The 13,883-nt window shown below is 36.7% G+C and overlaps 1 protein-coding gene across 1 annotated transcript in view; it reads right to left on the bottom strand.

The window, feature by feature from the left end:
• Nucleotides 1-1,292: 1,292 nt before the first annotated feature.
• METTL4 (methyltransferase 4, N6-adenosine) overlaps nt 1,293-13,883 on the bottom strand; it is a 17,225-nt gene continuing 4,634 nt past the window's right edge. The window contains 6 exon segments of the mRNA XM_010170205.1: nt 1,293-1,438; nt 8,160-8,242; nt 8,836-8,942; nt 9,156-9,330; nt 11,570-11,639; nt 13,861-13,883. The exon segment at nt 13,861-13,883 is cut by the window's right edge and continues 362 nt beyond it. Coding sequence (XP_010168507.1) covers nt 1,293-1,438; nt 8,160-8,242; nt 8,836-8,942; nt 9,156-9,330; nt 11,570-11,639; nt 13,861-13,883 — 604 coding nt within the window.

Consider the following 13,883-nt stretch of genomic DNA (forward strand, 5'->3'; position numbering starts at 1 on the left):
CTTCACTGTTACATTATTTACTTATTTTTAGTGTATGTGTAACCTCTTGGGGCGGGGGGAAGCATTTTCCTTGTTTTTTCCTCTATGGCTCCAATAGGCAAAACATGAAATTGAATGGTACTATAGGAACTGGGTTTGCAAATAACACACTGACAAGGTTTTATTTTCATTTTTATTACAAAATTATTAAAAAATAATCTGCTAATATTTAAAGTTAAGTTTAAAAACGTTCACAGCTCATCAGACTACCAAAAGGGAAATGAATGTAAAGAAGGTATGTAATGCATTTTGTTCCCCATTATAAACAGGCAGAACTCAGGAGCTTGCCATCAGGAAAATCAGTTTGTTCAGCAGCTCTGCCTCTAAGTAAGTGGGAGAGGTTTCGTTAAGTTTTCTTTTTTTATTTTTCAAAGCAAACGTAAGGGCAAAGGACACACAATGTGTACCATTCTTAAAAAAAAAAAAAAAAAAGATAAAGAGATCAGGTTTATGCTATCTGAAAAATACAGCTCAGTCATGGCTTTTTAATGTTCCAAGAATATAAGGAAAGAGAATTTTTAAAATACTTATATTCCGTTAAAATTTCAGTTAAATTTAACATATTCACATGCAGAATTTGTAAGATGTTAAGACTGATTATTTACAATATATGCAAAGAATTAACACCATATACAGAGAAACGGAATTGCCGCCTGTTTTAAAAGTGCAATTATACATAGAAAGTGGTCAGTTAACAATTCATTTGCCAATTAGCACAAGCACTGCTCCTTGTATTTCCTCTGAGGTATATAGACAGATAGAAACATGTAGGAGGATACACTGCCCTCATAATAATTTTAGTTCAAAAGCCACTGTTTTGCAAAAAACAAATTTCTTTAAGGAAATATATGTAAATACGGAACTGTTTGCTTCCATTGCCACTCTTTAAAAATAATACATTATCATGCTTTAAAAATAATATATCACAAGTGCAACACTGTAGCACTTATGCTCAGATTTGATAGTTGCAGTGAGAATATTTAAAATATCTTTCTTTTCTTGAGGTCTGAAAAAAAATGGGATGGATTATACTCTAACATCAGCATTTAAATAACTCTAGATCATCAAAATAAAGGACCGGCTTGTACAAATGGAGACACCATTAAACAGATATCCTGTCACTTCAAGAATTTTAACTGAAGTGCAACTGGTTTTAGTTCCATTGCCTTCTCAGTGCACCATCAGTAATAAAGGCAATTTTAAGAGCCTGCTGGGAAGGCTTGGAATTCCAGAATTCAGCTACAAGACCCAACTCAGTTTTCATTCTGCGGAAGAGTGAAATAATCAATGTGCTGAAACTTCAAAACCTCATTTCCCCAGCTGGTCCACCCAGGCTGTAGGTTGCGAGCAAACAACTCCAAGCATTCCACATCTGACTTGATAAACTCTGCCAGAACCGCTGTGCCAGAATAAAAAAGAAGATAACAGTGACAAAGGTACAAGTAACAATAGCAAACAAATAAAAATCTCTCCTGTGCTGCTAGTGCATGAAAAACAGAATGTTTCATTAAAAAAAGAGAGAGACAAGAAATTAATTTCAGGGATTTCATCAAACAACTGGAGTATTTATAGTGAGAAAGTAATTTTAAGTAAGTGCCCTTGAGATCCTGAACAACACTGTCAAGGCCTTCAATAGCCTTGATTTATTGGTTTTCATTTAGAGAAAGGGAATTAGGATTTATTTCAGCCTCTACATAGATGAGTTCTGAATTTTTCACTAATATCAACCAAACACCTCCTAAAGTCTCACTTAGCTCCTACAACACAGGGGCAACATTTCTAAAAATAAATAAATAAAACCTTTCCTTAATTGAGATCAAACTTTTTTTCCTCTGCCTCTTAACAGGGATAAAAGCATTTTTTTAATGACAACTGTTAAAAGATAAAATAAGAAACACCAGCTAAATAAGCATAGCACTAACAGTGCTATAAAAATGCAGGGACTTCTTTTTTTCCCCCGTACCAACTGAGCAACTGAAGAAATACTTATATAACTCTGTTCTTTCATTCAGTAACAGAAATCTCAAATTTCTTCTACAGTTGGGCATTTTTACTGCTTAAATCCAAATAAATAGATGCCTGTCATTAACATCAATTGTGTTACTGATTATGACTGGTATTTGTGGAGTGACAGAAAAAAATCTTGCATTTTGCCTGTAAAGTGTTATTGCAACAGTTTATTGTTAAACAAGTTAGAGCCATTTAGTTTGTGGCTGGGTCAAACAAATTCTTAACCAGGTTTCAGGAACTTGTTACAAAGATACCGTGTATAAAAATAAGTGTGAGAAAAACAAAGGTTTAAGGAGTACCCAACACAAAGGAGGCAGAAAGACTGAAATACATAGCTATACTAAAAATTATATATTAAGTTTTTATTTTTGTTACTGAGGATAAAAGAGGAAAAAATATGAAGCCATTTCCTTTTCCACAGGATACCTTGGTTATTTTTGTTATTTTTATTCACATCTCTCAGTGGTTTCTGAATTTCTGTAGCTTAAAAAGATAACTCATATACTCAACATTACATTGCTTGACTCGGTCTCTTCAGGCACGATTACCGCAGAAAACAAAAATATATCCAATCAGCATACATCAAAGTATGAGAAGGAATGGGGGGGGGGTGTTGGTGCAATCCAAGTTCTGACTTTTTGCATTAAATTTGCCAGTCACAGACACCCTTGTGTGAGACTCCAGCTGATCTTGTCATGGATTACTTCTGTTGCAGAAAGATGAGTATCCACTTCACTTTCTAGTGATCGTTAACAAATCCCAAATGCATTTTCCTACATACATGATCACATCTTCCAAAGCTTCAATCCATTCAAAACTTTTTTGTAAATATTTTGTAATGTGTGCTTCTAGATTGTGTTGTATTTTGGTGTGGTATATAAATCTGTTCTCCTTCCCTCAATCTTTAACAAATGTCAAATGAATGTCTCAGATGGGTTATCATCAAGGCAGCTTTTAATTAAAAAAAAAAATAATAATAATAATAATAATAAAAAAATACTGCTACCAACAGGAATCTTATTCTGCAAACCTGCTTCTTTTATAGACAAACTAAAATGTTTAAACAAATCTAACATTTGCAGAAAAGAGTCTGGGAGGTTTAGAGGAAAATGTACATTCTGACAGAAAAGTTTGCTGCACTGAACATTGCTGTTTGGTGCCACAGGTATTAATCTAATTAGACATCAGTTATGAGTAGTTGCTTTTATACAGTTTTGCAAACCCACCGAATTTTTTAAACTGTGGTAAAATTTATTGGTTTTTTTCCACGCTCTATTTAGTTAAGGATTTACTGCACACAGTTTGCTGCCAACACAATCAGAAAGGTGGAACACCTCTCCTATGAACAAAGGCTGAGACAGTTACGGTTTTTCAGCCTGGAGAAGAAAAGGCTCCAGGAAGGCCTTATTGCAGCCTTCCAGTAGTTAAACGGGACTTCTAAGAAAGATAGGAATGGACTTTTTAGTAGGGCTTGTAGTGATAGGACAAGGGATAATGGTTTTAAACTAAAAGAGGGCAGATTCAGACCAGATATAAGGAAGAAATTTTTTTATTATGAAGGTGGTGAGACACAGGAACAAGTTGCCCAGAGAGGTGGTAGAAGTCCCATCCCTGAAAACATTCAAGGTCAGGCAGGATGGGGCTCTGAGCAACCTAATCTAGTTGAAGATGACTCTGCCCATGGCAGGGGGGTTGGACTACATGACCCTTAAAGGTCCCTTCCAACCCAAATAATTCTATGATTCTATGATTTTAACAAAGGTCTTCCAAAAATCTATTATCTTGATCATCTAAGAAAGCTCATGTTGCAGGAGGCTGTACTTTTTCCTCAGAAGAGGAGGGAGAAACTGTGGAAAGCAAAGCTCCAAAGCTTTCAATAAGCTCTCTGTGAACAGATCCCAACATCTGTAGGATATCTTTTTTACCCTAATGGGCATAAGATCACACAGAACTTACTGCAGAGTAAGAGTTTATATGACTTCTTTCCTCTCTCCACAAAATAGAACCATTTTATTCTTTACAAAGGCTCCTAAGTAGAGGAAGCAATTATTCAGGTAACAAAATTTAATGTTGACATTTGTTCTTAAAATGTATAGATTAAAAATATCACAGCATTAAGTCCAGTAATTAAAAGCAGTTTTACTAAGCACCAAAAACTTCCATGTGTAGGAGAACAAATTTTAAAAGCACACTTAGGAGATTCAAGCAACCTCATAGACTGGTTTAGCAGAAAGCAAAAAAGAGGTAGCCAAAAAACAGGTCAGTTCAGCAGAAGCAGGAAGCTTGTGACAATCTTTCGATCAATTTGGTTATAGAATTTTAAAAGGAAGTCCCAGGTATCCCTCTCTCTCCTGTTGACAGAGAGAGGGTCTTTTTTAAATTCAGAGGTTTTGGTTTTTTTTAAAGAGAGACATATGACATGTAATTCAAAATCACATTATAGTATGATTTTTCATTGCTAGGTTGTAGGTATTTACATAATCACATCAGGCAGTAACTTGCAGTATAATGGAAATTACCATATCAAGAGGGCAATAACATGGCTGTATTCTGTTGGCACAAAATCTCATTACATTGGTTTTCTTAAAATCGGAAAAATCAGTGTTCGAGTTATAAATTAGCCTTTGTTAGCCTTCTGGTGATCTAAAAGCCTATCTGAACACACATGGATTTGACTTTCAGTCCTTACAGAAACTTTGGAGTTGTTTTCCTCTGAAAACAGGTTAGAGGGTCTGCATCAGTAGAAAAATGAAATATTAAGTTTTTATTAAGTTTTTCTACCATATTAGATTAGATTAGAATAGATTAAAAACAAAAGTGCCACAGTTGCTTCTTTCCACTTGCAGATACCACTGACAATAAACAGCTTAAACAGACAATAAACAGATTGTTGGTTATCACTTGCAGGTATCATAAACACTAAACACCATGAGAGCAACTCGGGCATCTAATGCCCTAGGACACACAAAGCTAGCAGAAAGCCAGTTGGTAGATATAACACTGGTCTTCCAGAAAACCCACTTCCTTCCGAAGTACAACCTTGGTGGTCAGAGAGGATATCTGCCATACCTGCCTACTCTTAACCCCAAACATGTATTGAAGATGCACACTGATAAAAATGTTTAAATAAGCAAAAGGAAGAATGCAACAAGCAACAGTTTCCCCTTATCTTTTGAATTTCTACCAACTAAATAGCAAGTTCGGCATGGCAAATTGGATACAAAAAGTGAAAATGACTGTCAGCTTTCCACTGTCTGATTTGTGAGCCATGCAAAGCACAAAGCACATGACTGAACTAATTTCATACTAACCCATCAAAAGAGTTTGCAAGGTAGAGGTCCTTACTGCCCAATCTGCCTAATCCCTGAACAGAATAGGACGAGAAAAAGATCTGAAACTCAGCAAAAAGATGGTTTTACATCTCTGCATCTTTTCTGAGTTTCAGGTTAAACCTTGATGCTGATGCACCTATCAAATACACTAACAGTAAGGGCTCACAAGGTGCACAAGGAAACAAAAGGCATTTACTTCTTTTTACTTACAAGAACGCTTACAACACAACCTAATAACCCTGGGCTGCTACAGAAAGGGGTGTCCAAGATTTCCCATTGCATTCTTCTCCTGGAGATATGCAAAGTGGCTAGAGCATAGCCAAGAATTAATTCCAGTGTTTTTAGGCATACTCCTATATGACAATATTATGTTCTAACAATAAACATGCATACTTAAAAACTGGATGAGAAATGTCTATAACATGAATAATCTATAGAGCAGGAAAAGGAAAAAAAGGTGTTTGAAGTTTTACATTGCTTCGTATCATCTGTGTAACAGAATACCTTCTATGTCTTCTAATAGCAGCACTGAATTGAATTAGGAAGAAAACCTGCTGTTATTTGAATCAAAACCAGGAGTAATAAAATTTCATTTTAACACATTTGCATAAAGAAGCTTAAGTACATTTACAATGACATATTAAATCTCTAAGCATTGAACACAGCACATGCATCACCACAAACCCCTACAGTCACAATTTCATGGTTAAATGCACTGTAGGAACCCAAACATCTCTTTTTGATGGCTTACTTTAATTTACATCTTTCTCTTCCCCCAGAGAGATAAACTGCTATAATCAGTCATTAAGTGGCTACATATGTACCAACATACAGCAGTAACAAGAAATAAAGTGCCAGACAGTATCAGTAAATACTAATATTTTTGGCTTTGTTACTACTTAAACAAAGCATAAAGAATGCGTGTGACTCATCAAGTGTCCTTCTCCCCCATTGCCAAATCTCTGCTTCTGTTCAAATTTCTTCTGAAGCACTCTGGGATGTAGCTCACCTGCTCTCTACTGGCCACTTGAGAATACTGTCTGATCATAAAAGTGACACCCTTTTAAAACGCCGAATTCAAAGCATCAGCAATTAGCTCTTGTCTTATGGTCTACCTTTTCATTCCATAACCATGTTCTGAATGGAGCTGCCAAAACTGTAGGATACATGTGGATTTTTATAAAAATCTTGTAATTCACTCATATTGCTCAACAAAAAATTAATTTTTGAATTAGAAACACAAATGCTGCACAACACTATCAAATCCCAGCATTCAAATAAAGACTCAAGAAATACATAAATCATCACAGACAATTTCTTTCAAAACCTGTTCAGGAATAGAATTTATAAAGGATTCCCCAATATGGTTTCTAGATTCTATCCTACAAAAGAATTGTTCTGAGGAGCATTCTGGCACGAGAATTCTCTACAAACACACAAACTGCTGTTCTGCACCCTTGGATATTGGATACCTCACAAGCTTCATGTTTGTGTCCGAGTGTGCTGCTAAGTATTGGTTTTCTGAAGAGGTCTTAGGTGGCTGCCACAAATCATTACCCTAACATTCATTAGCTTACAATAACACACGTACTTCCTGCTGTAGCCCTCATTCTTAAAGATGTGGCTTCAGAACTGCAAAAGATCTTCCTAGAATTGCCTTTTTTTTAAATTTTTTTTACCTAACCAAAGTATGTGTCTTCTACTAGTTTTTGAACAGGTGTATATACATGTATGTTAATTTAATAGATACAGCCCAAAATACAAATTTTAGAGCCTCCCTGAACATGTAACAGCTGTCCAGGTCAGCCTCCTAACTGAAGTTGTTCTGTTCCTTGGAAACAGAAAAAGGAAAGCAAGTCAGTGAAGCAAACCATGATTTCTCTCCTCTCCAACAGCATTATACGTGTCTTCTACCTGCCTTTTCTAATGTGATTACATAAGAACACATCCACCTGCAATATTTGCAGATTCAACATCGAGTTTTCCCCTTGCAGGGGGATGAAACCATTTTTGTGAGAGGTATTAAATACGTTTCTTACCAAAGCACTGTAAGGCACTCAGATGCTATAATGATGAAAGAAGTACACATTTCTATTAATTAAAATAGTCGAAGTAAGAGTGCTCCCGAACAATGTGCAAAAGGTAATATATCACACAGAAATCTTCAAGTCCTTCGGACTATACTCTGAAAAGTTGAATTCATACCCATGCTAAGTGGCTGGCTGGAGTTACTGCATCAGTTTCAGTAAATGAAATACAGTTCCTCAGAAATAAGCAGGGAATGCCTTATTTGTTGCCTATTGTTAACAGTTTAAAAATAAAATTAAGTTTTTGGATTTAAAAGCACATCTGTACTGTAGGTGTATAAGCAAGTCAAGTAGAAATAAAAACATTTCTTTTAGGTTGACATAATAAAGAAAGAGGTTTCTGCTTTTATTAACTAAGCAGAAGATATCCTAATTTATAGATTCACGGAGTTCTGCCCTGCCCTCCCCTTCCCAAAGGTACATGAGGTTATTTGGCATAGCTTCATACATACAGTATCCATCAGGTGTACGCAAAATATTTACACAATAACGCATGAAATTCTACTTTTCATACTCATTTTTAGAGACCAAGACTTAGGTGTCTGATCACATTTTCGGAAGTGTTGAGAAACCACAAGTCCTGTTGACCAAAATTGCTTAGTAGATGGGAAATGAAGCCATTTCATACATAAAAATATGTCATTCCAGGTACATCATTTCAGACATCCAATACACATCAACAAAAACGTACCAGTAAGAGGGGGTTTATGTGAATGCAGACTGCAGGGTACACTGACAATTAACTTATGTTCTGGAAGTACATCTTCAGATTTCCTGTTGTATAAATCAGAACAAGAAAAGAAGCGTGAGAATGAATACCACTAAACGTGATGCTGCAGCTCTCGCAGATGACAGGTAACACACAGAACATTCATTCAGAGTCAAACCAGATAAGTCTAAGGAAAGTTAAACGTTGCTCAGTCACAATATATTAAAGGACAGTTTATGAAATCACTGAGGCTTTAGAAAAAACGTGGTTAACCACAGCCTTACGAAGCCATCGAGAACAATGTAGTCTTGTATGTTTTCATGTGTGGAGAAACACCAGCATCCCCAAAACGGCATCAGCCTGTGCCAAGGACTCCTGGTTCAAGAGAACTCGTCAGCAAAGGAAACCCTGTCCACAAGGCTTTTATCTAAGCCAGATTCCCCCAACACAGACAGATATAAGGAATAAAAGCTTCCATCCTTTAATCTCACTAAACCACTCCCTCATCCCAAAGCTAGTAAGGCTATTTTTAGGTCTAAAATCAGCCAAAAGATGGCACCAGGAGAAGATTTTGGGACATTATATTGTATAATGAACAAGTGATATGTACAAAGAGAATCCTGACAGCCTCAAAATAACCATAAATAGTCTGGCATACCTTAAGACTTCCTTTACGTCTCCTTGAACTCTCCCCAATACAAGGACTTCATAGGGCTTTTTGTGTAAAGAATCCAAAGGCAATACAAATTCTCCAGCTTTAGTGATCTGACATAAAGCAGTTAAAAATTAGATATAAAAATCTTCCACTGTGTATTTTTTCAAGACATTTTATTTGATAAAAAGTAAGATACTCACGATATCACACCTTTCAAATACAAAAGTCCATGGTAATAAATAGACAAATGATAAGAATATAAAGTGTCATAGTGCAAGACCTCTCAGTCTCCAAGAAAGCAACAAAACAAATTGAGAACTTACTTTTACCCAGTGCCACTCAGCAAGTGTTTTCACAGACCAATGAGGATAAAGTTCATCCTTAACAAAACGTAAGTGCTTCTGTCTGTTAGTCACCCATGTGACTACAAGACAATTTGGAGCAGCTAGCGCTGGTACAGGAATCTGCTTGATTTGCCATGAAGACAAGTAGCTGTATCTATATGCCAATACAGTGAGAAAGCAAGTTAGCATATATCAAATATGAAAATTGCAAAGCAACACAAATGGATAAAGAAATTACACAGCCAAGACCTTTCAAGAATTAGCTCCTGACAACTCAAGTCATAAAAATGGATCGAGACTGACGCCTAGTGGTCAAATCTGATGGATTCTGATATAAAATCATTAGTGTAGGTACTAAAGATTTACTGGGCAGAACCCTTAACCATGTATTTCCACTATTCCCCCAAATAAAGTATTATGAGTTGTGATCCTGAAGATATTTAAAAGCCCACGTTTAATTTAAGAACTATTCTATGATTCTATCATATGTAGTTCAATACTCATCTGTATGCCAGAACAAAGCTATTTAATGAAAAGTAGCCCTTTAGTCAATTCACTTTTCATAACAAGCAATCTCTTTTCTGAAACAAAATGACAAGTGAGTCATTTACAAGTACAAGGGCAACACTAATTTGACTGGCAAGTTAAAAGGTCATGAAAGAGTAAACACTTCTCCAACTATTTGCAGGTGTTCATTATTTTTAAATTACCATTCATGGTAGAAGTTCTCTAGGTTATGCAGAACAGTTCTGCACATTTTTGAGCTAACTGTATGCTACATCAGTGAAAACAGCAGGCTTTTCAGATTCTGTCCTGTTCTACCATTTCTCTTGTGATGCTGTTCTACACTATTAGCGAGTTGCAATTTCATGGAACCTACACGCTGCAGCATCAAAAACATTGACACACTGCCTACTAGAATCGACAGCCACCATCTGGGTACCTGGGAATCCTATAGAATGCAACAGAAGTGAGAACAACAGCGAGAAACCAGTAACCAGGACACAATCCAAAACATCTCCTGGACTAGACTGCCCAGAGAAAACAAGATTCTCAACCCAGACATGAAATGCTTAACAAACATTAGCCATCAACAAGGTAACTAACAGAAGTGATGCCTCTTCTACCTTTTCCCTTTATTTTGTAAGGGAGAGATGGTCTTGCTGGCTAATTCATACTGTGAATAACTACAATTTTACTTTGAGTAACTTATATAGTTAAAAAATACATTTGAGTGAGTTTAACTCTGGGTTTCTAGAGGATTCTGCAGGGCTTTCAAAGTAAACCTACTAATTAGTCCCTGCATCTTCAAATTATGTCTTCATAACAAGCTTCAAAAGCTACAGTAGACATTATTCTAGAAAGCTGTAAGGCCGTATTTCCTGTCTGCCCTTCTTTCACATGGATACAATTCTATGGTAATCAAGAGAAGAGCTCCACTGGCATAAGCATGATGTTACTCAGTGGAGAAGAAAGCCCATAAATTTTAAGTTAATGACTTCATAAGCTACAGTACTCAGAAATTTCCTATTACACTTGCAGATTTTACTGCTGCATTATCACTTACTCTCTTATACCCATCAGACTGCAGCTCAAACTACAGCTACCCCTAAAATTGCTGTATTAGACCTGGAAATACTTACACATTTATCTAGCTTTAAGTCCACTAAAGTAACCCTATTAATTTCAAATTAATTATCTGCATGATCTTGGCCTTACAAAACAGTTGACTCCAGGCTTTGCTTGTAAGTCTCAAGTACTAACTTACTCTCACCAGTTAGGTAATTTAAGATCTACTCTTGCAAATATTTCAGTGAAATCCTCAAGACATTTCATAGACTCAAAGGTAGGCATGTGCCAAACTATTTGCTAGTATCACAGTTTAACCCCAGCTGGCAACTAAGCACCACATGGCTGCTCATTCACTCCTCCCCCCTGGTGGGATGGGGAGGATAATCAGAATAAAAAAGGTAAAATTCATGGGTTGAGATAAGGACAGTTTAATACAGTAACACAAAGAAAGAATAAATAATAAAACTAATAAAAGAAAATATGAAGCAAGTGATGCACAATGCAGTTGCTCACCACCCAACATGCGATGCCCAGCGCATTCTTGAGCCCCGATCCCTCCTTTCCCAACCCTGGCCAACTCCCTCAGTTTATATACTAAGTGTGATGTCACATGGTATCAAATATCCCCTCAGCTAGTTTGAGTCAGCTATCCTGGCTGTGTCCCCTCTCAGCTTCTTCTATCACAGCCAAACCCAGGACAACTAGCTTAAACTGCCCTCTCACACTTACACTGGTCTTGGATTGTATCATTACATTAAAATATTAATTACCCCTTGTAAGCTAAGATGACAAAGTTTATTTGATTTTACAAGAAAAATTACCTGTTACTCCTTTTAACAGACTTGTTCTCCCATGGTGGATCAATCACAATTACATCATATTTTTTCTTGTCTGGGAAGCAAAATTACAAAAAAAAAAAGTGCCAGTAAATTAGTTTTAAAATAAATCTCCTAGTTAAAACTGGTAAAGGCTCAGCTAGCCACATAGAGACAACCCTTAAAGAGCCAAGTATGCATCAGAACTGCAACTTTCTTCTGTTCTTTCCAAAGAAGTTAAAAGGCTTCTGGTATGCTTGTTATAATTCAGAAAACCACATACTTCAGAGATTTTTAGGCTGATTACCGAAGGAAAGGACATTTATGTGATCTGTGTCAGATCCCTCCAAGAAACTTTTAACATGTTCAGGACTCTCAGAAAAAAATGACAGCAGAGCCCAAGTCGCAAAGATGAAAATTTCTCCAAGCTTCCTAACAGAAGCCACGTAACGAGGCACACAGCTGAGTGAAAGGCTGCAGCCCTGAATGCAAGACTTCTGTCCTGTCTGATCTTTCAGCAGGCAAGTTGGGACATGCAGAGCTCCCAGTCAGCCCTGCAAAACTGTATTTTGCACTACTGGAGGTGAAGAGACACAGAGAGCTACAATCAGTGTGTGAAATGGAAATTAATGGACAAGAGGAAGAGAACTGAAAGTTTTCATGGGAGAAGCTGGGTTTACTTTAGTTGGAGGACAGAAGATACAGGACACATCCATGAAAAGAAAAAAAAAAAAAAACAAAAAAACAGGACTCTCCAATTTTATTTTTTCCACAGACCATCTTTGTTCCTTCTTTGAGCCTGATACTAACTATTTAAGTAGTTAATAAAAACAACAGCTTAATATTGAATGTCCATTAAATGTGCTTTCTACATCTTATTCCTTTATTAACATTGGAGACGTTATCCTGACAGTGGGCTGGCCAGCAAGAAATACTTCTTTTGGCAGGTGAAAGGGAAGAAGAAAATTAATAATTAACATGAACAGTAGACTTCTCAAAAAAAAAAAAAAAAAAAAAAATCTAAAGTCATGGCATTGTATCAATATTCACTTAAAAAGCAGTTTCTCAAATTTCTTGGACTGCTCTCTGTCCTCTGGGAGGATCCAAACTTGTGATATGCACAGCTGTGATTCAGAAAATAGTGGTTTTCCTTCTTTCATAAAGCTGAAAGAAGATAACTGGATAAAATTATTATTTGGATAACAATATACCACTTCCTCTATGTCTTCTTAATAAAAAAAAATAAAAATTTTAAAAATCAGTGAATATCTAAGTTGCATATCAGAAGGGAAGAAAGATACGTTAAGTAACAAATCTAAAATTACTGATTAGAGGGTAGAGAAATAATCCCCAGCACTTGTTTGCATGCAACATCTTTCCTGTAAGTCTGATGAAGCTTAGCTATTGATAATAATAATGATGATGATGAAGGTCAAATTGAAAGCTAATGGAACAGTGAAGTACAGTGCAGACTGAAACAGGTTGCCAGCTTAAAGCGTTCTGCATGGTCTGTTAAGGCTGCAGATACTAGCTTGGATAGCTTTTGATTTACTTTTACAAAAGAGTTATTAATTCTAAAATCCCAACATTACCCTATCACTGATTTTGGCTTAAGCCTATACTCTCAGCTGTGAAATGTAGCAGCTGAGAAGTCAACTCATGTTTGCTACTCATGTTCTTGCTGAAGTGGTGTTCACTTCCAGCTGGGTGCAGCAGCTTCCCTGAGGGATGCTGGGGTTGGGGTTGGTTTCACAACCAGTTTATGCCTATCTAAATACACCCTGCTCCTGAACAGGATGAATCTGTAAGGCAACCCTTGCTTTAAGGTGCATAATCTCATCCCTCTCCCATGGTCTAATCTAGCCTCTAAGACAGCAGGAACACTACCCCAGCAGCAGCATGAACTTATCAATGTTACAGCCTCATCCAGCCGAACGCGGACCCAGCAGCAACAGCTAGTCCCAATTTAACACCTTTACATGACTTCTTTAGTGACAGTGGCTCAGAACATGATTGCAAACTGCCATAACTTTGGGCTTCATGTAAAATGCTGTGGCTGAGGTTTTCAAAGAAGTTCACTGGAGACAGGTAATTCTCCCATGACATGAGCTCCTAACCACTCAAGATTCCTTTGCAAACCCTCATCTATTTGCACAAAGTTAGAAATACCACTTTGAAAGCCTGCAGCAGCATTTCCTTTTGGTGTGAAGCTGTATATTAAAGTCTGTTCTTTGAGTCTTTAGTCATCCTGACATGAACTCCCCTTCTCAGGCAGGAGAGAAGTATTAAATTCTAACACCTGAAGATACTTACAGTTCAG

Source organism: Antrostomus carolinensis, unplaced genomic scaffold, assembly GCF_000700745.2.
Source record: "Antrostomus carolinensis isolate BGI_N321 unplaced genomic scaffold, ASM70074v2 scaffold6256, whole genome shotgun sequence".
Taxonomy (NCBI): domain Eukaryota; kingdom Metazoa; phylum Chordata; class Aves; order Caprimulgiformes; family Caprimulgidae; genus Antrostomus; species Antrostomus carolinensis.